The 24,049-nt window shown below is 39.4% G+C and overlaps 2 protein-coding genes across 4 annotated transcripts; one reads left to right on the top strand and one right to left on the bottom strand.

Annotated features, from left to right (window-relative positions):
• The first annotated feature begins 279 nt into the window (after nt 1-279).
• LOC140928966 (uncharacterized) lies at nt 280-20,419 on the top strand. Of its 3 annotated transcripts, XM_073378778.1 has the most exons (15): nt 280-430; nt 4,159-4,260; nt 7,486-7,624; nt 9,156-9,428; nt 10,601-10,944; nt 11,792-11,970; nt 12,301-12,608; nt 13,158-13,298; nt 13,697-13,920; nt 15,469-15,595; nt 16,523-16,636; nt 17,529-17,686; nt 18,258-18,410; nt 18,951-19,059; nt 19,906-20,419. In XM_073378778.1, exons 1-15 carry the CDS (start codon nt 420-422, stop codon nt 20,098-20,100), a joined length of 2,577 nt encoding a protein of 858 aa, XP_073234879.1. In that variant the 5' UTR covers nt 280-419; the 3' UTR covers nt 20,101-20,419. The 3 variants fall into 3 exon arrangements, with proteins under 3 accessions (XP_073234879.1, XP_073234877.1, XP_073234878.1); XM_073378776.1 differs by lacking the exons at nt 18,951-19,059; nt 19,906-20,419 and having other exon boundaries at nt 11,795-11,970; nt 18,258-18,429; XM_073378777.1 differs by lacking the exons at nt 280-430; nt 4,159-4,260; nt 7,486-7,624; nt 18,951-19,059; nt 19,906-20,419 and adding an exon at nt 8,316-8,454 and having other exon boundaries at nt 18,258-18,429.
• Nucleotides 20,397-22,098, bottom strand: LOC140928968 (UPF0739 protein C1orf74 homolog). The gene has a single exon (XM_073378779.1). It carries the CDS (start codon nt 22,092-22,094, stop codon nt 21,207-21,209), a length of 888 nt encoding a protein of 295 aa, XP_073234880.1. The 5' UTR covers nt 22,095-22,098; the 3' UTR covers nt 20,397-21,206.
• Between the last annotated feature and the right edge of the window lie 1,951 nt (nt 22,099-24,049).

Here is a 24,049-nt window from a genome sequence, read left to right as displayed (position 1 = left end):
AAAGCAATCTTGTTTCACACCAGGGGAGGGAGGGAATCCAGTATGGAAGATATTATTGTAGTTCGTGAGCAATTTTGCATTAAAGATTTGTTCGTTTTTATCGAAATGAAATTTATTCACTTATTTTTTTTATCAAAACAAAGACCACATAAAGATGAATTAAAACAGTAAAACTGGAGAATGCTATGCAAGCGCGTTTTCCCCTCCCCCAAAAGTATTTAACAGTAAGGTCTAGAAGGACTGGGTCAAGTTAGAACTTAGATCTCTTTTGGAGGCGGCGCGCCTGTAAACTGAATTTAAGAAGACAAAAAATGACAAAATCGACCATCATGGGCGAGAGTAATATTCACTTATTCACTTGGATCTTATGGCATAATCCCTGAGAACTGTCGTGGAATTTCTCACCAACCGAAGCGTAAATGGCTGAAAAGTAAGTTTTGATGATCTAAAGCTCTCATTGTTATTTGTGTAACCAGATTTAGAGAGTTGTTTGAGCTTCGCGAATTCTAGTGCTTGTTCCCATGATGGGTTTCAGCTTCAGCATCTTGTGCTAAATAATATGCCTGCCCTTAAATTGATATTGGCAGTGACTGATTTTTTCGCAGTTGGCAATATGATCATTTGTATTCTTTCAATTACCCAAAAGCATGTAGATGTGAATTATCGGGTACGAATTAACAAGGCATTTGTCGATTTAGAATGTGAACAATCGACAACGACCAGATTATAGCGTAGCAATGTGCCATTTCAGCATTGTATTCTAGCTTATACTATTTAGGCTTTGTGATGGGGTTACCACTCAGCTGTTAAGAACCTCTTGTAGAATTTTCCATCAATGTGTAGGTTGGTTTTCCGGTCTGGTTACTACTCATGCAGAAAATGGTTGCATTTAACGAACTTTCAATCGAAACACAACGTAATTATCATTGGGAAATTCGACAAGATTCTCGTACATCTGGAGCGTCACTTCTACCACTGTTGCCAGAAGTAATCATTCTCATCTCATATGATACTTTCTAAACATATGATGGTGTAGATAAAACGGTTTTTTTCTCCATGGATCAAAGTAACTCTGACCTTTCTCGCCCCCTCATGAAACGCACCACTCGTCGGTAAAATAAGCTTAAGCTTACTTTGTTTGCGAAAGTGCGAAGAAGTAGTTAGATCCGTTCATTTCAGAAACGTAACTTGCTTATCCCCTGAGAAAATTAGCAAGGATTTGTACAAATTAGTGGGTCGGAAGTACCTGTAGTTGTATTTGTTCCCAGGCAATTAATTATAACTTGCATTTGCTTTAACGCATGATGTGTCACGAACTTGTTTAAAAGTACCGATGGGGTCTAATCCTTATCTGTCGTTATAAAGGTTTCACATACAAGTAGTTTACCTTACAATCTTATGTTTATTATGGTCTCTCTTGTTAGAATATCATTTTGTGGGAAGTTGAGGTGTTAATTTCAGTGAATAATACGTAAATCATAAACTCGATTTTTTGAATAATGCAACAGGAAACCTGGGATATTTCTAGAATTAACATTCAGGTATCAGTTATTGTACCACGCTGTGAAGTGAAACTGCTTTAGAACAACAGAAATGTGGATTTTGTTTTATACCTCTTGGGCTTAACTTGTTCAGACTTGGTGTAATTGCGTGTTTCCTTTCGCTCTTGTATTATTTTTATATTCAATATTGTTCTTATTATTTTGTTTTGCTTATTAATGGACTTGTATGCTTCTATTTTTATGTAGTTCCTTAGCAATGTACTTTAGCTTCAGGTATTGACATGGTATTATGTTGTCTTTATCTCATGTTGCAAAGAACGTGAAAAAACTGTATGGCTCATTCGTCCAACCTTTGGTCCCATTTAAGATTTTCATTGTTTTCATGCATGGTTTTGTACAGTCCTATGTTAATGAGTATAAAACAGGGAAAATGGAAATACACTGAACCAGGGTAAATATTGAACTGCATGCATGGTGCAACATTTTTTGTCCTGGGACAATAAAATGGTGGATCAGCGAAAGGGCTATCACCTATGTAACAAATAGAAAACTTATCACTCAAGTTTTTGGTATCTTGAGGGTCCTTGTATGATATATATTTTTTAAAAGATTAACGAGCTCTGGAGTGATGGCTAATTGCCTTTGTAGCAAAACTCAGTGGCATTTCAGATAGCAAACAAAGACATGTCTGACAACCCTGGGCTAGTGGATTTACCATCAGGCTTGTGAAATCTGTTTTTCATTTACCCGATGGGCAAGTGAATGTTTTTTGCTTTGGAGGTTGTGGGGTTAGGGGGGTGGGGGTGGGGGAAAGAGATAAGGAATTCAATATTACAGAAGTTCTCTAAGACATTCGAGTTATCAGGAGCTCCAGGCAAATAGCAAACAGCCTGTTGATTGGAGAGAGCAATTTTAGCCCTCTTAGACCACAGTTTGCTTGTGCGGGACCACCTCTTTCTCATTGTAATAGGGAGCTTAAGCGACCACGACAGCAACGGCAGCAAAAACGTCACCTGGAAAGCGAGTTTGCACAGTTTAAAACTTTATTACTTTTGTTTCATTTCATACAGGTTGTTTGTTGTTGGGGAATTCTTCTTGAGTTGATTCTAAAGCCCTTTATCTAAGTTAAGAAAAAGAAAATTGTTGTCTTGTGTTCATGTCCTCCAAAAAATGTTGAAGTAGGAAGTTTACGTCCCAGTTGTGCAACGGTGGTAAAGAAATGTACAAAAGAGATATGCACATGCAAAGTTGATGTTTGGCTAATTTAAACCTATTGTTAATTTTTTGCCATTACTCTTTGCCGTCATGGTTGTCATTGCTGAAGCTCCCTTAAGTGTTAATTAGACAGGGCTTCTGATATTTCGCACGTTTGCAGAGCCACGAAATTCACAAAAACATGCAAAATACCGGGAAATTCCCTAATTTAAGTCTTATCAAATACATGTCTGCACAACATATTTGAAACTTATCTCGGCTACTGGGGCTGTTTACTTGCTGTAAATGTGCAAATTTCCCTTGAAACTTCATTACTGAAGTGAGCAAACAACGTCCTAAAACTATCAGGCGTAGTTAATGCTGTGAAAAACTCAGGGCACTATAGCTGTGATGTTTAAGGCTTCCCATTGACTGTTTTGTGGAGTGTATTGTTGAACATTGAAAGAGCAAATGATGACCTGATGTTAAAAAATGCGATTGATTTCTAGTGAAATTTGCCCTGAAACTTCCCACAAAATCGGCTGTTATTTGCCAATTGTTTTTTGGCGAAGTTTGCCCCCAAAATTCCCACAAAATCGGCTGATTTTTCCGCAAATTTGTCCCTCAAAATTCTGCAAAAATATTTGGCTTTTTTTTCTTTGACCTATCAGGAGCCCTGATTAGAGGATGACTTGCCTGGACCCTCACTGATTGGGCAAGTATGGTTTAAAAGTTACTTGCAGCCCAGCAATGGGACTCTTTTTGAGTCCTGATCCTGATTTCACTCATTGTGTTAAATTCTAATTTCTCATCCCAACTATTTCCCACTGGGTGAGGATTACATCTTTGTGTTTAAGTTGTTGTCATTATAAGATAAATATGAAGTGCTGAGCGTAAATACAGGGCTGTCAATAAGGGCTGGTAGCTGGCCAAAACTGCTGGCTAGTTAGCCATCCTTAGCCAGCTACTTTCATCTCCTTCTACCATAACTGCTAACAAAAAATATGCACCATCGAATAAGATTGTTAAGCATCTGTGTTCCAGTTTTGAATGACATTGAACGCATATTGAAACAGGTTTAGATCTGTGAAACGTTCAAACCGTGCGATATTGTGGAATGTCTGTGACATTTCGATGGCATTGCTCCCAGTGAACATTGCGAGTATTCTGAGGGAACAACATAGCATACGCAGTCGAAAATACCTCTTGAAAACCCCTGGAAATGCCATTTCTGAGACTCTAAATTTCAAAATGTCCCTAGATGCCTTGGCCCTCAAGAAATTGTGCTTTTGGTCCAAGTTTCAAAGCACCTACTATTCAATATGAGCCTGCTACTTGAAAACATTTTTGACAGCCCTGGTAATATCACTCTAATTTCTCAATGTATTTGGTTGAATCATCAGACCTAATTTCTCCTTGGTTTCACCCTCTAATGTACTGTTGAATATTTTTCTACTTTCAGGGTGGAGTGGGTTGAAATAATTGAGCCCCGAACGGGGGAACCCATGTATGCCAACCTTAAAAGCGGTCAGTGCCTATGGGACCCTCCTGCTGGTGTCAGAGTGTAAGTCAAACAGTCATCATAATGAATGCTTTACCCTAATCAGTAAAATGAGTGCTATATAACCCAAAACAAACAATTAAGCTTAACACCAAACCCTACCCCTAAATATCTGTAAACTAAAGACTATTTCTTAACAAGATATAATGAGAGCAGTCTAAAAAATTTTGTTCTGGATCAATAATTTCGTACCAGTTTAAAAATAATGGTACAAATACAAAGACAATTTACCATGAGCAAAATTGAACTACAACACATCCAATACATGTACATTGTCCAACAGATAGGTAGTGAGAGTAGCTCGCAAAATTAATAACCTGTTTGATACAGGCACCAAGGGGATATGCCATAGTGTTCATATTATTGAGCTGTCCATATTAAGCTGGCTCTGTGAAAGAACTTCACGGACACATTTCTTCTGTACGAAGATGAAAGCAGACATTTTCAGCAGAAAACAATGTTTTACTTCTTAACTGTAACTGTAACAAGTTCATCCTAAAGAAACCCAATGATCTGTTATTGTAGTATCAGACTAAATGTACCTTTTAACTTGGTGTTCTTAAAACATGACAATGGAATCCATCACTTTAATCTTTACTGATAGCTTTAGTTTGGGTCTCAGCTAGGTGGACTTCTTTGAAAGGTCATTTGCCATTTCTGTTTGGTTTTCACTGGTAGTATTTTCAGTCCTAGACAGTGCACAGATCAAATGTGTCCTTAAAGTGGGGTTGATGAAACATATAATTATGGGAGTTTGTGACTTGGCACATAGAAAAGTGTCCATTGTCTGTATTAAACGTTGTCCGTATTAAAGGAGAAGTTCATTCCCAGGCCAAATGGCAGTTTTTTCTCTTTGCTGACAAAAAGATTATACAAAGGTAGGTTACTCACCAAATTTCAGCTTCCAAAGAGCTTGCAAACCCTATGAAATCCTCTTCTAAAGTATCCCGAAATTATAGATCTGGGAGCCGCCATCTTGGAGAACTCATAGAAGCCTGGTGACGAGTACATGCCGTCAATGAGCTCAACCTGAGTTGGCAGAAAGATTAAATCACTCAACAGTTTTTTTTCTTTGCTTCGGATTGTGTTTTTTGTGACCACGACTTCTTGTGCAGCTCAGAAATGAAGACACAAGAAGTTTTGAGTGATTTAAGAACTTAGGTTGAGCACAGTGACATCACTCACTCGTCACCAGGCTGCTAAGAGTTCTCCAAGATGAAGGCCCCCAGATCTTGGATTTTGGGCTACTTTAGACGAGAATTTCATAGGGTTGGAAAGCTCTTTGGAAGTCGAAATTTCTATGAATCACCTACCTTTGTATAATCTTTTTGTTGGCGAAAAGAAAAAATCCTGCCATTTTGGAATGAACTCCTTTAAGCAGGTTAGTTTTAGAGTGGAAAATATATGAGCTTTTAATTGTGACAACAAAACTGTCCATTACATGTATATATTTGGGCAACTGTATTAAGTGGGTGTCCATTGAACGAGGTTCCTTTGTATTGCAATAATATAATTATTATAGATTTAGTCAGGGGTAAGAGTCATGCTCTCCATAATATCTAAAGTTTGTTCAAACAAAATATAAATTGTGTAATGCTAGGCGATGAAGGCAATGCTGGAGAAGGGTGAAAAACAACAATAGGTCTAATTAGCAAACAAGCAACTTTGCATGTGCAGCACACTTTTTCTGTACATTTCTTTGCCGTTGTTTTGCATGACTACAATGTGAAACTTCCAGAAACTTCTTAGTTACACATTTTTCGGAAGAAATGTCGTACGTGTTGTCGTTCCCTTTTTTTCACTGCCGCTCATTTTCACCTTGCATTGGTGGCTGCTAGCATTTCTCATTTTGTCACCTCTGCTACAAACTTTTCTTGTTGTTCTTCCAACTAAAAAGTACCTCCTTTGTTTTTTTTATCTCTCACCCTTTTTCTTGTTCAGGTTTGCTTGCCTGCTGCCTACTTTCTCTTTTCCTCTGTCTTTCTCTTGCTCTATATTCCAAATTTGTGGACGTGACAATTAATCTAAGCTTAATGCTTTAGACAACATGGATATAGAAACAGTTTCCGCTTTCCGTTTTTCCTGCCAAAATAACCTTGAGTTGCATTTGGGTTGCCATACCTGTTGGTTGAGTTATTTTACATTGGTATGCCTGTGGTGCAGATGGATGGCGGGTGGTCAGTATACAGTCATGTGATTATCAAATTTTCTGGGATGGGTAGATTTACTTACCCATGGTGCTCCGCTGGCACATGCTTTGCACGTGCGAGAGCTCTGCTATAATCCAATATTCTCTCATTTAACATTCAATATTTAGCGTATTAGTATATAGGAGAATTACTAATCAGATCTTGGGAGTTAAAGTGTAAAATCTACAATCAGTGGCAAAACTTTTGAGAAACTGTCGTGAAATGGGGTATAATTCAGAGAACAAACCAATCTTTACCCCTCCCCCTACCCTTCCCCCATTCAGAGTTGGTTTGTTTGTTGTCTCCTAAAGTTAGTTTTGTTTAGACTAGGTTAGTGGATGAAGGAGGAAAAGTATCACGTTTGCATTTTCAACCCTCCAAGTTGGGACCATTCTGGTCGCCATGTGGCGCCTAAAATTTTGGAGCTGGTGACTTGATTTGTAGAAAAGTCTCCCTAAACTAAAAGAGTTGGTTGTCAAATGGTGGCCAAGCAAAAACTTTAACTTGGAAGGTTGATTTGAAGTAGTTTTGTAGTGTCAACAAAATGTAAGAAAGGTCATTGAGGGCAGAGGTTTTCATTCCAACTAATATTTTGTTGCTAGGTACAGTTGTAGTGGTGGGTGGCTGCATCATTTTTTGTTAATTATGATTTCTCGTGAATTATTAATCAGATGAAATTTGAGGTCATTATTACTGCATGAAATTGCACCATCACACATATGAAAAGCTCCAAAATGATCAGGTAGACCTGTGTGAATTTCTTTGAAAAAATAATTCACTTAGGCATACATGTATGACATTAGAGCCATAGAAAGTAATGTAAAGTTAGTCTTGTTAGTAAGATAAAGTTTACCTTTGTTCTTTTACAGTTATTTTTTGTAGTGGCCTGCTACTTTTAAACTTAACTTCATTATTGTATGTTTTAAAGTCACCACTAGTGATCAGCCAATGGCCTTGTCAGCTTATATTTACATGTATGAAAACTGAATGTGAACCTATATAAATGTGTGTTCTGATTTTAAAGAGTGTCAAATTTCAGGAAGAAAGCCAATGACACTCAGTGGTGGGAACTGTATGACCAGAAGACTCGTCGCTACTACTATTACAGTGCAGGAACACAAACTACAGTTTGGCATAAACCAAAAGATGCAGAGATTATCCCTCTTGCTAAACTACAGGTATGTGTTAAGTATCATAATGTTTTTTGTATTATTTTCAGTGAAAACACAGTTAGAGGTCCTGTAAGTGGGAGAGTGTTCTTGACTGTGTATGGCAATTACTGCTTTGGGATATAGGTAACTAAAATTTTTACATTGTACTCGCAGTTTGCTTGAGACGTTTAGGGTTTCTGTTAGGAAGAGTGTGCATTGGTTTTGATGAGTCTGACATTTTCCAAAAAAGACATACTTCATGTACTGGTGTTTATATGAGAAAGTGGGCTTTCACCTTGGGATTTCTAGCCAATTCTTTCATTTGTAGGAAGGGTGAAAAGTGACATTTTTTTGGACAATTATTATTTGCAATTCAAGATCTATTTTAATAATTAATGTAAAAACTTCCTCTGAATTTTTTAGATCTTGCAAATTGCATGATCTTGTCCTGTTGGTATTTATAAAGCTGTCAATCAATTTCACAATGGTAATTTTATCGTGCTCTTTTTTTGTGTGCCTTATAAACTAATTAAGAATTTGAAATCAGTAATTATTTGCAAATTCAGTGATTCTGTACTTTGTTCTTCAGTTGAAGTCGATAATCCACCTTCATTGTGTCAAACTTAATTATAATTTTGGTTGTTAACATATTTGTGCTGAAGCTTGTTAATTATTACCATTTTGCAAGCATAATGTCATGTGCTGTCACAAAGAAATGCTAAAACTCGTAATCTAAAGCCAAAAAGATGTGGTAACAGCAATTTATTTATTGTGTACAAGTATCTCATTTATTGTGGGCAGTGGAGGCTATGTGTTTTTTGGTTAGAGTGGTGGAATTCTTTTTTTGTCGTGAAGTGGTAAATACTGCAATTATAACTATTGTGCACACATACGTACAAAATTCAGTTAAAAGTGTTAATTATTGTCACCTTAGGTTTAGGAGTTGGTGTTGAATATTTTTTGCACCTTAAATCATTATATTTTATTGGAAGTTATTTTTTATTTTCTGAGCGCAGGTTTTAGTTATTAAATATTGGTAAGAAATTGAATTATTTTAAAATGTGACTGAATCTTTGAAGAGGAAATGTGTTTACAGTAGCATATTTATATGTACACATGGTGTCATGAAGTTTTCTTAGGGTGGGTATACAATTGACTGTATTTTGGAATAAACAGATGACTATCCTCTAGAAAACACTTTTTTGATCTTCATCATGTTGTAATATTCAGATGACTGCTTAAACAAAAAAATTAAGGTGCATGTAACATTCAGTTGGTCCAAATATTATGTTAAAAGTGATTGGTAACAAAACATCTGCATATTGTCTCTGATTAATGAAATGCAACCCCTCAAATTTGAAAATATCATGATCATGCAGGAATGAAGCAGTGACTTACATACACGTCGTATTCTTCTGACCCGTAACTTAGCTGTATTTACTTGTACTCCTGTCAATGGTGGTTAAATTGCATAAAGCCTGAAAATGCCAAGTTACGATTCTCCCTGAAAAGACATTTCAACTATTTTAAAAGGCCATTTTTATTCGATTTAATGTAGACCCTAAAAGCAAGAGAAAAGAGGCGAGCAGCAAAAGCCAGAGAAGAGAGAAGAGAAGGTTCAAGCCGGCGGGAAAGTTCTGAAAGAAGAAAGAGGGATGGCAGTCTCAGGAAGGATGGCTCAGGAAAACATGAAGATGGGAATTTACATCGAAGGGAAGGTAGTGGAAGGAATGGAGTATCAAGGGAGGGATCCTCATCACGACGGCATGGAAGTAGCAGGGAGAGAAGAGAAAGAACAAGTTCAAGAGAGCACAAAAAACATGAAGCAGAAGTTAGTTTCTAATACAGATTAATTTTAAGACAAGCTTTGGATTTTGTCTTTTAATTAGCTAATGATGATTTTTGAAGTTTTAGAGGTGCATCATAAATCAGACGTGATGGGCCTATACAAGTCTGAATCCTTCACAGTGGATCCTTGGTCATATCAAATCCTTCTATAATAATTATTTGCCATCAGCTCGCTCGATATAATGAATGTTATTCTTTGTCCAGTAATAGTAATATAATATATTAAAGGGAAGAGAACTTCCATATCATGAAAGCTTGACAGAGAACATTATTATTTTGTTAGTCCCCTGGCCCTTTGTTATATCAAGGTTCCACTGTTACGTGACCGGTTTAATATATTTTTATGTTGGTTTTAACCAAAAAAGATCAATTTACCGTAAATCCTCTATTAAGCCCCCTAGGGGGCTTATTTATTTTAAGCCCATTTGAAGGGTCTTATTTGAGAGGGGGCGGGGGGCTTATTTGATTTAGAAATGACGATGGTATCAGTTCTCGATAAAGAACTAGAACATACAAAGTGGAAAAGCTCAAGTACAAGACCTTTTAGGTCATTGCAGCGAAGGATCAGAATCAATTCTGAACTTCCAGTTGGTAAATAAACCATCCCGGATCAGTCCACAAGAAGTTTTATCGTGATCAGAAACCCATGGGTTTCTGTCGTGATTTAATTATTAATACAGTCTATCATTTATTAGTGAAGAATAATTAGGAGAGGGGAGGGGAGGGGGTTTGATAGAGAGGAGGGGGGGGCTTAATAGAGGATTTACGGTACAACTACAATGCAATTTTCTTCAAGTGATTAACTCATGATCACTCACAGTATTTATGGTTGCATAATATCCTGAAAGCACTGGTTATACACAAGAATGATAGCAATTTTATCATTCCTTTCGTTATATTTTATGCGTTCTTTGTCTTGATTGCCTCTGCAGCATTCAAAGTGGGGCACTGTTTTCAATTGGAATAAGGTGTATTGCAAATCTGGAATCTGGAACTGGGAATATTAAGATACTCATCCATTTTGGTCTTTTCCTCCTTCCTGTTCAGCTAATGAGGGAGTCGTGGGGGGTTTGTGTGAGGTATTCAATAATAATAAATAATTATTATTAACAAGTTGTGAACAATAAAACTGAGATGCTACCGTTTAAATCTCAGCCTTCAAGCTCCTCTACTGCAGTTCCCAAAGAAGCCAGTGTTGTGGAAAATGGAGTGGAGGACAAGCCAGCAAAGGGTGATGCTGAAGATGTAGTTGATACTAACAGTGAAGAGGTAACAACAGCCAATGTGGATGAGGTTGATGCAGAACGCGTAGAGAAAAGAAAGTCCCCTGAACTTCCCCTGCCTGGGATACCCTTACCTGAGCTTCCCGCACCAGAAGCTCCTGCTGCCACACCCAATGTGACATTGCTTAGCATTCAAGATGGAAAGGAGAATGTAACTGATGATGAAGGCCAGCTTACACCATCAGGAACATTGTCAAGAACTGGCACTCTAGATGAGTAAGAAACTTTATGTTAAGTTATATAGTGGTTTAGGAATTCTATTATTAGGCTGTCTTTGGCCCAGCTTCAAAGATTAAGATTAAAAGATGATGGATATAGGTGACCCAGAAGGCATTGTGTGTCCTGACCCCCCTGCTATGGGGCAGATCATGTGACTTTTGGGGAGAGGGAGATTTTATTTTGGGGGAAACAAAGTGGCAAACAAACTTTGAATGAAAACATAATTCTAAATGTGGATTATGTTACATGAATTAGTCACTTTCAACAACAGTCCTGTGAAGGACCTTACTATTATGGACAATCATACAACCTCTAATGACAATTATTTTATATCGCCCTCTTGGAGTAATGGTGGCTTCATACACTGCAAAGAGAGTAAGTAATCATCAGTGGCATTTTCCAAAGTATTCGACCACTGCATTGTGCAGTCCAATGTATCCCTATCAAAAGTTTCTAATTCCTTTGAAGCAACTTAACATGAGATTAGTTTGTTAATGATATATGAAATAAATCATATATGAACTGCGGAAATGAAATGAAAAGGAAAAAATGATCGACGCAGTGAACGCAATTTATGTAATTGCGTAAAGAAGCCTGAAAAAAAAAAAGAAAATTCAGGACTTCAACAGGGTTTGAACTCGTGACCTTGCGATACCGGTGTGATGCTCTACCAACTGAGCTATGAAGCCACTGACGTTGGGAGCGCTGAAATTTTTTCAGGCTTCTTTACGTAATTGCATAAATTGCGTTCACTGCGACGATCATTTCTTCATTTTCATGAGATTAGTTTATTAGTTATCATTGGGGTTACTAAAATGTGTTTCATTTTTGTGTCCATACGCAGTAGCAATGGAGAGGATCACCTTAGCCCATCAGGGACCATAGAGAGGGCACGACAAGCTGTGGAAAGTGCTTCAAGGACTATTCTGGCAAACAGAGCTGCTGCAGCCTCCTCTCAAACAGAGAGAAAAGAAGATGATTCAGTCTTTATTGAGCGTGGCAGCTTCAAGGGCTCCAGGAAAGGTGCTCATGATAGTCTTTGTCTTGTAATGAGGAGTTTTAAGCAACACTAAAGAGCTTATTTAAAAGTTACAATCTCTGGCAGTGACCATCCCTAGCTGTGCAGAACTAGGACAAATACTGACTGATTTCCTAATGAGCGCCAAAGCTTCTAGGGTGGTCCTGGGGTATGCTCCACCAGGAAATGTCCCCTGGGTTTCAATGAAATCTTGCTCCATATCCAATACAACATGGAAATTAACCTTGATAAAATAATCAGCTGATTTGCAAGGTTTCATCTGAGGAGAATGGAACAGGCCGATATCCTGTAAATAATTTGTTTTGACTCCACAGGCCACAGGGAGAGTTTGGATGATTCTTTGAGTCTAAAACTGAGAGCAGGAGGCATGCCTGCCACTACAGCTCGTTTAGTCGAGGCATGCGCACCGCCTTCCTTGAATGACAGTCTGCCAAGTATTCGCTCTCTGCGGCATCAGAGACAAGTGAGTGACAGCGTTCTGAAAGATCTTAGGATTGATGATGATGATGATGATGATGACTTGGATACAAAATCCCTTGGGACACCGAGCACTTTGCCACGACTAAGCCGACCTTCCTCCATTGCTACTCCGGCCACAGGCTCTTCAAAGCACAGTACCTTGGTAAGTGGCTTGCATTGTGTCTTGGTGTTAATGTAAACCGTTGAAGTTCGTTGAGACTAACCCTTGTTGATGTAACAAGTAGCTGCTTTCATTTGGAATTTAATTTGCCTTATTATAGGCAGCTCACAATCACACGAATTTCTTAACTTAAAGTTTATGAGATAAGTTTATCGAAAGTATTCTACCAGCTATGGAATAAGCATGAGAACTGAATTAGGTAGAGCGTTGGTATGTCTGCAAAATTACAATGGTTTGTGTGAAAAAAAAAAAAACTGGACCGTTAGAGGTGCGGTCCAGTGCCTTTTTCCATTGCTACCTAGAGTCTTATTTTTCTCCATTATTCAAACCGCAATATTGCGACATGATTTGGCTTCTTTCCTATGTACATCTGCCCCCTCCCCTCAAATTATTTTTTGTTGGGAGGTGGTGACTGTACACGGGCTTATCAAACCCGTCTGTGAATATATTTCAGCTCTTCATGACAAGGTGAAGGTGATGATGACCCAATTTGACTTGATATGTTTCTGTTTGTTTCCCTGTTTCTACCAGGAACGTTCTCATTCCATCCCAGGCTCCAAGCCACCTTTGATGAGAGCGCTAGGTGCTTATGAAGAATACTTTAGTCATCACAAGAAAGGCGTTTTCAGACGAAAGAGAATCTCTTTAGCGAGCATGCTCTCCTGGTCAAAGGTACTAAGTGACTTTTGAGTCCCTGAGTAATCAACCCAGACATATATCGTGTCAACATTTGACTCTGGATTAAAACCCTGTATAAAAGAGTTAAGCCCCCCAGGTCGACGAACAAAAATATAACGACAAGTAGTGTCTGGGTTCTGAGAAACTGCCCACCTACTCCTCCCCTAAGCCAAAATTTACACTTTCCTCTTACTTAGGGTGAAATGTTTGCTTAGGGGAGAGGGAGGTGGGCATTTTCGTAGGAACCTAAATTGATCCCAACGATTGTTAGCCTCCCACGCAGACGTTCTTTGTGCTTCGTCATGCGTTCCTCCCCTACCCCCCCCCCCCCCACGAATTCATTTTGCACGGCTTTACTTGCAAATGTTTAATGCCTCTTGTGATTTTATCAGGTGCCTATCAAGAAACCGCTGATTTTGATCCAAGACAGACAAATGAAAAAGGATGCAATCGACATGTTTAAATTAATTCTCGGCTACATGGGAGATCGAACAATCAAGGGGAAAAGTCCGGAGAAACTGGCTTTGGAACTCACTACCAAGGGCTGGGGTACACCTATGCTGAGAGATGAGATTTACCTGCAACTGTGTAAACAGACAACCGACAACTTTAGACCGTGAGTAGACTTGTGACAAGTTGAGATGCCAAGTTAGGACAAAACGTGAAGATCGTCGGGATGAAGGACTTACCCTTACGAGCGGCCATCTTGTCAGAAATGTACCGAGTCTAGCCTGGGGATGAACATGAAATCCAGGGGGGATACTTGGGTTAATTTTTGCTGGGTATGTGCTGCTGACCTCTCAGAGCCCCTACTCCATTATAGTCTATTCTGTGGCCAATTATAGACCCCGTCTTAGTCACTTTTGGGCAAATATGTGATTTTTCGCGATCCCAACTTAGTCACTTTCTATTTATGTATCTACATTATCAATCCTTTAAATAGGTCATCATAAAATGAATTGACCCTTTTTTTACATTGAATGAAGAACACTTTACTTTTCATTTACAGTACAAACGTTCTGATACGTTTGCTAACTGTAAATGTGAAGAACTTTCTTACCCCGAAAATCAGCCTGAGAAAATGTGCGACCCCATTCTAGTAACTCTATTGAAAATGCGACGCCCCCTATAGTCAATCCATTCGTGAAAATGAGAACCCATCCAACGGCACATAGCCTCTTATAAGGAAGTACCCCCCCGGGTATCAAATCTATTTAGGGATGAGGGGGACCTCTATTTTTCTTTTTTGTTTTTCTTGACCCCTTTGCACGAGTCAACAGCGTTCGCACATGCTCTAATGTCGTAAAAAGCGCTCTCGCACGCCCTGATTGTCACACCTTTACCGAGTTGATCTGGTTGGGCGAGCCAAAGCGTTTATAATAATGGAGGCAAGTTGGCCTGGCTAGAAGAGTGACCCTACCATCACAAAAAGGTGACCCGACTAGTCTGAGGTCTCTGAAATTATCCCGTACATAGTGTATCTATATGCAAATCTTTGCTGACGTCATTTTTTAGAAGGCGTCAGCGTATGCACCAATTAAATTCAAATGTTGACAGAGTTTGTTATCTTGAACAATTTGTGCAATTTTCAGCATTTTACAAGCAATAACAAAAGAAATAGCAGACATCGAAAAATGCGAAATTGCTGGGTAGCATAACATTAATGAGCCCATACATTCTTTGTAGAGTTTCAAGTTTTTCAAAGCTAATTTCTCCGAAATTATTCAGTATATCGAGCTCAAAGTTTCACAGATAACTGAAATTGTTATGCTCTTTCGATATTCAGAGAGTTTACCTCAATAGCTTGATCAGAGGATGAACCGCTTATGCTAATGAGGCAAAGAATGTAAACAAAGATTCGCCTATTGTACTACATGTAGTAAGGTACATCTTGACAAAGTGGTCGTTTAATAGAGGTGGTGGCCATGGTCCGTTGTAGTAGTGTAGTGGTAAGGGAGAGAGATTAAATTAGCGTACGAAAGGTGTGGTTCGATTGTTTCTTTCTTCTTAGTAGAAACATTTTCATTGACAGTTCAAAAATTAAGAAATATAGAGGCCTTTCAAAAATGGCAAGACTGTCTACGAACGGAAAATTTCCGGCGCCTTCTTAGTACTTAGCTAAGCTCCCTAATCTTTATAACATTGCATTTGTTCCTGTTTTCAGCGACAGCCTACGATGTGGTTGGGAGCTCATGGCAATATGCCTCGCTCTTTTTCCTCCTTCCACCAAATTCCACTCATATTTAGAGGGCTACATTAATAAGAACCTTGAAGACTCCGACTGGAAAGATGTAAGTTGTTTTTATTGTTTGATTTGCATTTGCACACTTAGGTAACTTTCACGTAACTTCGCACTCTCGTGGAAGATTAATGGTCTTTTAGACTTTCCATGGCTAAACCTAATAGGCCTTTTAAAAAATTTTCATACTCTTTGTTTTCCCCAAAAAAGTTTGGGTAAAAATAGTTTGCAATTACTCTTGGGACTTACAATTGTGCAAGAGAAATTGAAAAAAATGTTAATGCAAAATTTTGGAGGGAAAACAAAGAGTATTATGGTCTTTTGTCGAAGACTTTAGTTTTAAGGTTATGTTCTACCCTGTGCCAGGCTCTCGGTCTTTGTAGATGAGCGAAAAAAGGGCAAAAGCAGCGTAAAAGCGAGCCAGCGAAAAACAGCGGGAACTGTCTCTCCCCAGTCCTCACGCGGTTTTTCGCACCTTTTTTCGATCTCTTTCGCCCATTATCTTGGAGCCTTGAACAGGCTAGTTATGCCCACTCTGACGCATACAGACTTGAACGTTTACCACTGTCAAGAGAAGAATACAGTCGACTCCCGATAACTCCAACCTTCAAGGAAAATCGAAAAAAGTTCGAGTTATCGTGAGCTCGAAGAAAATAGCCGGGAGTAAGGTAAAAAACAGTTTTTACTGCACAGTGAATATTTTAATCACATTTAATTGTAGAAATGTGAAGTGGAAATTAAAATCAGAATTAAATCGGAACGTAACGTAACAAACCATAGCCTAAAGAGAGCATGCGTTGTATCCGTCTATAAACTATAATGAAATCGTGTGGAAAGGGTAGCCCTTGAAAGCGTTCTCTTAGTAAAATGACACTTTTTCCAACTCTAAATTCTGCTCCTCAGCTACAATGTGTAGGTAAAAAGTTTCTTTAGTATTGACGTAATTGTAAGTGTTACTCTGAACTTTTCTTTGTTTTAGATTCCCGTAACCCAGTACGCCAGCCATTGTTCGGTGAGACTTAAACGAATCGCCAGAACTGGGGCAAAGAGAGGGCTCCGGAAACCAAGCGTAGACGACATTAAGCAAGCTAAGGTAAGTCGCTGAATCGCTCTTCACAATGCAGTTGTTGTTACCTATTTATTTATTTATTTATTTATTTATTTGACATTTCAAATTATACAAGAGAGACATTATGATTCACGCTTACCGCAAACGGCAAACGTCAGACTCAAGTTGAGAATTTCTCAGAATAGAAAAAAGCAGATAAAAACATTCCCGAACGTTTCCTATGGTTAAAACTGGAATAAAACTACTTATTTTTGTGTGGAAGCAATAAACAGTAAACGGAAAATAAGGGGAAAACTTGGTCACGTGGTACAGATTCACGTCTGCCGTTTGGCGTAAACGTGAATCTTAATATCTCTAATGATAAATAAAAAATGTGACACAACATTTTAAGCTTTGAAGACTTTTTTTGGGACTCTTCAGTATCCAGTTTACCATACTGTAGTTTCCCAAATATGTCTTCACAACTTTAATGCTCCGTCATGTTTTTTAAATAAATAATTTAATACCTGCAGTGCTTTACTGTACGTAATTCGCGCGCGAGCGTCGAACGGCTCGGTCCCTCACCTGTGATAATTTTCTTGTCTCCTAGTCTAGGTAATTTCGTTAACATTTCTTTCTTTATTTATTTACCTGTGAAAAATAGTACTGAAGTCTAACTGGTCGAAGGGCGAAGATAGAACAGACTTCGAGAGTTCACCTTGTAATTGTTAGATTGCAAATATAAGAGCACTTTCTGTTTGGTTTTAATAACATATATAGCATATTTTGTGTGGCACAGGCAATGATAACAGCAACATGAACTCAAATGTACTTCCTCAGGGTTGACTTACAGCAATTCAAGACGAGAACAAAACCAAGGCTTTCGTTATCCAACAGCTTAAGCTTATTCGGTCTTATTGCCGTTTCTTGTTTACAGTCCTCAGTGTTTCAACTGTCCATGTTTGGCTCCACTCTCGACGAAATCATGGAAGCGCAAGCAAAGCAATTTCCTTCACTTAAGCTACCCTGGATTTTACCCACCCTCGCTGAGTCAGTTCTGCAGCACCAAGGCGCATCAACGGAGGGCATCTTTAGGTAGGCCACAGTACCCTAGTTGTGATCGAGAAACGTCAAAGCTACTTCCATATTTACTCGATAAAACGCGGTAGTCGGAAGCAAAATTACGAATAAACGCCGCACTCAATCAGAAGAATTCGACTTTAATTCGAGGATTATAAGAAAAATGAAAAACGAAAAAAAAAAAGATAATAAAAGCAACAACTACAAGAATGACAAATACCGTAAACTGCTTCTTGTAAGCCCCCCTCCTATCTAATTGTAAACAAAAAATTACATCCGATTATTGGATTATTAGACCCCCCCTCCCCCCCCGGATGTAGGCGCCCCTCCAGCTTGTATTGAAATGAATTCTATTTATGAAGTTTTTTTCGCCTAATTTAAAACCACTAAATGCAAAACTTACGTCGATCAGCACTGCCATAACTTGTTTGAGCGCTTTTTTTAGTCCGATATAAGCCCCCTCGTTTATAAGCCTGCCTAAAACCCCCTATGAAGATGTATAAGCCAGGGCTCGTATGCGGCAGTTTACGGTATCCTGAGTGGCGTAACTGTAGTCGATAATCATTAATGTCCCTCTCTGTTTCAGGGTCCCGGGGGATATCGATGAGGTGAACTGTCAGAAACTTAAACTGGACAGATGGGAAGTACCGACAGATTTTGCCGACCCTTTTGTGCCGGCTTCACTTCTCAAACTTTGGTTCAGGGAACTTCACGAACCTCTTATACCGGAGCGTTTTTAATATCCTTTTTAAAAACCAGTTAACGTGAAGTCTGGGTGGTGGGTGGGTGGGTGGGTGGGGGGTAGTAGTAGTCTGGCGTTCAACAGAGTGACTACATGAAAGCGTGGCGGTTTGACGACCAAGCCATGGCAGGGGTAGCCTGTTCGCAGGCTATTGCAGGGATGAGACTGTTTTGGAGGACGAATTTGGACCCAGTTTCCTTCGCAATTTTACAATAGCTCCCCAAAACAGTCCCATAGTGCATTTCGGTACATTTCCTTTGCCGTTTGGATATGGTTCTTCAACGGTTCTTGGGAGTTCAAATCCAGGAGAGTTCTCGTACGTTTGGCAAAGTGAGTGAGTTGGAATAATCGTGAAGAAGATTGAAAGGACGCGAATTCACTTTTATTAAGCGACCTTTCGCCACCGTCGCCGCCCCCTTGGATTTTTAGGTCCCTAATGAGTGTGCGCAGACCACAGTTCTTTGGGAGATTGTTATACTTGGTTATAATTGTCACCACTTGGAAAACTCAGATATCATTTCCTTAACTCCTCTCCACTGATAAATGTGTTAACAACTGCGACAACCCAACAGTAGCTGTGGCGCTTGTGATGGCTCTTCCTGAAGTCAACAGACTTGTACTCTCTTACCTCATAAGATTTCTACAGGTATGAGTTCATGTATCAGTCATATGTGAACCGGCCTGCAGAACAGGCGTTACTGTTTAGTGTTTTTCAGGCTAGAAAAAGACCGAATTCTGGTGTCTAAGAAGGAGATATCCAGACTTACTCTTGCAAAATTTGGAGGATTTTATTTCTGATTGTTATCATTATTTTAGTACTTTTTTAACGGTTTAAGGGAAGTCATGTAGTGCTCGCACCCGAGGGGTGGGGGCTACTGAACAAAAATCTATACGGGCAGGCTCTGACCCTCTCTAACCCTTTCTCCATTCTATAAACTATTTTTGACAGAAAAACTACCACTTTTGCATACCTTCCATTAAGAAATGTTACCCCTTTAACATACCTTCTGAATAAGAATTGATCGTTAAATACAGGCTTTTGATTTTCTTTTAACGTTTAATAAATTAAAATGATATAGCCATCTGATTCGGCGAGTCTTTCGAAACATTTTGATCAAAGGACCTTTTCAATACCTATACTTCCACTTGTGTAATTCCGACCTGAGGCGTGAGAAAAGGTACTCCTTTCTGGCGGAGCCTCCCCGTATAGGCCATTATAGGGAGCGCGCCCCTGATGGGTGTTTGTAGAACATTTTCATTGACTATTTTCCAATTGCCCATAATACACTCTGTTTGCCCCCCAAATTTTGCATAACTTATTGTCTTAAAATGCTCTTGGGAAAATGCAATACTCCCAGGAGCATTTAAAAACAATGGTTTATGCAGAATTTGGGGGGCAAACAGAGTGTATTATGGGCAATTGGAAAATAGAGAATTAAAAGATGACCGAGCTATGATTAATTATAGTTTATTTTCTCTCTTTTATCACCAGATATTTTCCCTTCCCAACAATAGCACTGTCACGAAGATGGATGTTAATAACTTGTCGATGGTTTGGGCGCCAAATTGTCTTCGCTGTCCGTCAGATGACCCTAAAGAAATTTTTGAGAACACACGAAAAGAAATGACATTTATGCGAACTCTCCTACGAAGCCTGGATACTACTTTCATGGAAGGAGTCCGCTGACAGTTGGCTATGACAGGACCAACAGCATCCAGGAGTTGTAATTCCAAGAACACAATCTTCGCCGATGACAAATCGCCCATAGTTGGAATGCCAGCATCTTTCCCGCTGTATTCAGTGCAAAAAAATAGCAAAATTTCCCGATTTTGATACTTATTTGCTTTCAATTTGGAAAGGACAGCAAATGCGTTTAGGTCAGATAGGCTGAAAGCTTGGGTTTCCCGTCACTAACCGTGTGTCGTCGTGGTGAAATTAAAGAAACAGAACTATTCTATCTATAATATTGTACATAGCTATAAATAAAGGTTCAATATCAATTGTACATGCTTTGTTTGGTTTATTCTGTCAACTGTTTTCTGCTGTATTGTAAAATTTAAATAAGGTTGCTCTGATGTTGAAATACAATTTCGTGAGGTCCTTCCTTCTTAAGTTACTATGAAAACGTACTGCACGCTCCAGTGGATAACGCTATCCACTTGATACTGGAATCTCTATCCAGTGGATAGCGCAACTGGTTTCCCTAACTCCCATCTGCTGGATAGTGATTTATCAGGTGGATAGCGCCGTCCAAAGTTTCAACAACCGGGGCCAGATCTCGTAACCTGTGCGATCTTGTTTCCAGAAAGACTCGATCTCCCGTTCCCCTGTGAAAGGATAACAGAGGCTCTGGACGGGGCTTCGTTGAAATTGTTGCTACTCGAAAAAGCGATTAGCCAAACATCTTGGTCATGTTGCATTTAAGACACCTCAAGAAAATAATGATTTAAGTGGAAACAGCAGAGGTCCTATGAGTCATTGATCGCCAACTGAATACTAGAGGACATTTAGACGAGGTCTTAGTTTTCGTAATCAATTGCGAAGGCTAATTATAAAAAGTATGACCCTACAGGATAACTGGCAATGGGTCTTGGCTTTTTTGGCTTAGCTAGTCTTTCCACAGTAACTGTTTGCACATTTATTTTTGCATAAAACCTCTCGAGCCGTTTCGCTCGTGGGAGTCTTTAAAACCTTCAGCAAAAGGAGCTACCTGACCACATGTGTTGCCATTTACATAGACAGAAAACACCTAAGTGACGTTTTGGTCACTAAACACTATCAGGCCCCTGACACTATAAAGTAACCTGACTGAAAGTCACAGTTGTTTTCTGGATTGTCAAATGCTCTGTAATTCCAAAAGTCTCGCCTACTTCACATATTCTTTTGAACCAGTTGCTAACTTTGGACTTGTAATAGCATTCAAGTGCCACTGGAGCCGTGAATGAAAATAAAGTGTGATTAAAGCCGTCCTTCTCTTTACACCCAGCTTCAACAAGATTGTAATAACTCGCAGGTAATCGAGCATGGAGGGCAGAAGGTGCTGCCCTGAATGTCAGCGTGTACCGATTAAGGGGTACCATACTAAGACAGTTATAAAGGTCGCCAGCTCGATCGCACCAGTAGATCACAGGATACCCAAGAAGAAAACCAAATATGCTTGGTACGCACCAGTTATCGTCACCGTAATTGCTTAGGTTTATAACTCGTGAATCTGGAACTACAAGTTCACCCCTCTGCGTAAACTCTTTGTAGTTCTCTTCTAAGTCTTCTACTATTCTGTGAAACTGTCGTTTAACACTGTCCGCTAAATCTTTTTCCAAAATACGTGGTTCATGAAGTTTCCCAGAGATATCGATCAGAGTAAACTCCTCCATGTCGACACTTTCCCTTAATCTTTTGACTAAGAGTCTCAAATCAGCATAAAATATATCCTCATCGACTTTCAAAACGTACAAGAGCGGCGAAAAGTCAGTAAAGCTTGAAGTTTTCGTTGCGAGTCCCGCTATTAACCTGATCGCATTTTTCCATTCAACGACCGCATAATCAAAGAGTAATGATGGCTTGAGGCCAAGAAATATGGCTACGATATCCAGGAGAAAAGATCTATAACATTTACTTGATAGTTTGCCTAGGGATTTCTGGAATATGCTCTTCCATTCTTTGGCACAGGCGTCCGCCATATTGAAATACTCAGTCTGGCTCGATCCAGGCTTCCCGTCCAGATTAGGAAAATTCCGGTTAATACCCCTACGATTACCCTTCGTGCAAAATTGCACTACGGGCTGCAGGGGTTAGGGGGTGGAGACGTATGACATTTCAGACTACACTACGAGGTCTTACGTGGGCTTATAAGTGGGGCGAAAGACCAAATAGCAGTATGGTTTATGGTACTAATGAGCAGGTACAGGTTATGGGCTCCTGGCTGGTACTGATAAATTTGACACGAAAGAACCAAGTACAGTACTATTTTGACCTTTTCAGCACCAAGACTGATCAACATCAATTCTCTCCTAACAATGTCAATACAGAATCAGGAGAAAAGGTTATGAGAATTATTGATATGAACACCCAAGGGAAAATGCTTTTTTCGCGAAAATGTATTGAGATCACCCAGGGGGGGATTCCCATATGAAGGGAGCCTCCCCCCCGGGTGACATCACTTTAGAGAATTTGTATCTGGATATTGGACCATATTATTAAAGCCGCATTACTTAACCTTTTGTGTCTTCTATGAATGTTTTGTTCGTAAATAGTTGTAGCTCTTAGTCATCAAACTATAATAACATGTTATAGCCTAGCGTGCGAACACAGATATTTTCAGTCCAATCGGAAGCACTAACCATATCTGGGTGGTAACTCGTCATCAGTATGGAATTTCTGAGCTCATTCCTCAGAAGTCATTTCGCGGGAAAGGGCCAACGGTGGCGCCGCGAAATGTCGCCTGTTTTTTCTCAGGCTTAACATGTGCTAGACCGCATGATGGGTACATTCAGGAAGGGTGAAGGGTGGTCTGGATGCCCAAGATTCACTACCCCCCCGCCTCCGCCCGCTTCGTCCCTGGATCCGCAACGTATTTTTTATAATAATAATAATAATAATAATAATAATAATAATAATAATAATAATAATAATAATAATAATAATAATAATAATAATAACAACAATCTTTATACAGGGAGCTCACGTCACAAAGAGTGATATTCAGTGAGGCCTTTAAAACAATAGAAAAGTAAATGATATTAGAGAAATGAATACGTAATAGTAACAATGAGTAAAAAGTGAAGAACTAAAACCTAAATTACTCATAAAGAATAACCAGTTCCAGGAGTTAAGATTGTGGGGACCTGCACAAAGAGATGTGAGCAGGAAATTCAGCGAAGGGGTGGGGAGGAAATAGAGAGTTAAACCAAATTTTCCTTTCACCTCAATATTTCATGACACTCTCTCAGGAGCGGCCGCCCTCTATAATGCGGCCAGTAATCAAAGTCCCGAAATAACTGTGGAAAAGAATGGGAACTTTAACCCCTGTAAACCTCTATTTACCGACCGCCTCCACCTTTTGGCAGTACCAATGAGAGCTCTCTCATTGTTGTTGTCACCTCCACTAAGCGGCCATCAAGCCCTTGATACATTTAGTTTGGCTTTATTTCGAGAATATGGTGAAGGAAAACACAGTCCGAGATAGAAGGCGACGACCGATTTTGAGCATGTCGGGTGTTTGTTTCAAAAAAGCGAGGCTAAGTTGACATGAAAATGAGTGTTTTTTAAGCCCATGCAATTGAAACTCATTTTTACAAGAAAGGTTTTGGACGTAGCTTCGTGAGAGGTTTTGGAACTCGCAAATGTCCTATTTGTCCTAGGTCTCTCCAGTCCCTTTTCTTTTATTGGGCTTTGGTGGTACTGAATAAGATTTGCATTTCTAGGAAAACATAGCTGATTGGCGGAGGTGACTCTAGTAATGAGGTTATAACCACGTGTTTTCCAATGTTTGTTTACATTCGCGCTCGTTTCCACTCCGCGCTGACAGCTCAGACGACGGGCCACGGGAGAATTGGAGGTGGAATCGTAGTTCCAAACTCTCCTTCCTTTTCCTGCCCCGCCGCCAGAGCGCCCCGGAGAGCTTGCTCGCAGGCTA

Source organism: Porites lutea, chromosome 2 (assembly GCF_958299795.1).
Source record: "Porites lutea chromosome 2, jaPorLute2.1, whole genome shotgun sequence".
Lineage (NCBI taxonomy): Eukaryota > Metazoa > Cnidaria > Anthozoa > Scleractinia > Poritidae > Porites > Porites lutea.
Note: the sequence above shows the minus strand (reverse complement) of the source record. Positions and strands in the feature narration are given on the sequence as shown.

Coding starts and splice junctions, on each gene's coding strand:
- LOC140928966 (XM_073378778.1), top strand. Junction 12,609..13,157: donor CTTCAAAGCACAGTACCTTG/GTAAGTGGCTTG, acceptor TGTTTCTACCAG/GAACGTTCTCATTCCATCCC. Junction 13,921..15,468: donor ACAACCGACAACTTTAGACC/GTGAGTAGACTT, acceptor TCCTGTTTTCAG/CGACAGCCTACGATGTGGTT.
- LOC140928968 (XM_073378779.1), bottom strand. CDS start 22,094: ATGGCGGACGCCTGTGCCAAAGAATGGAAGAGCATATTCCAGAAATCC.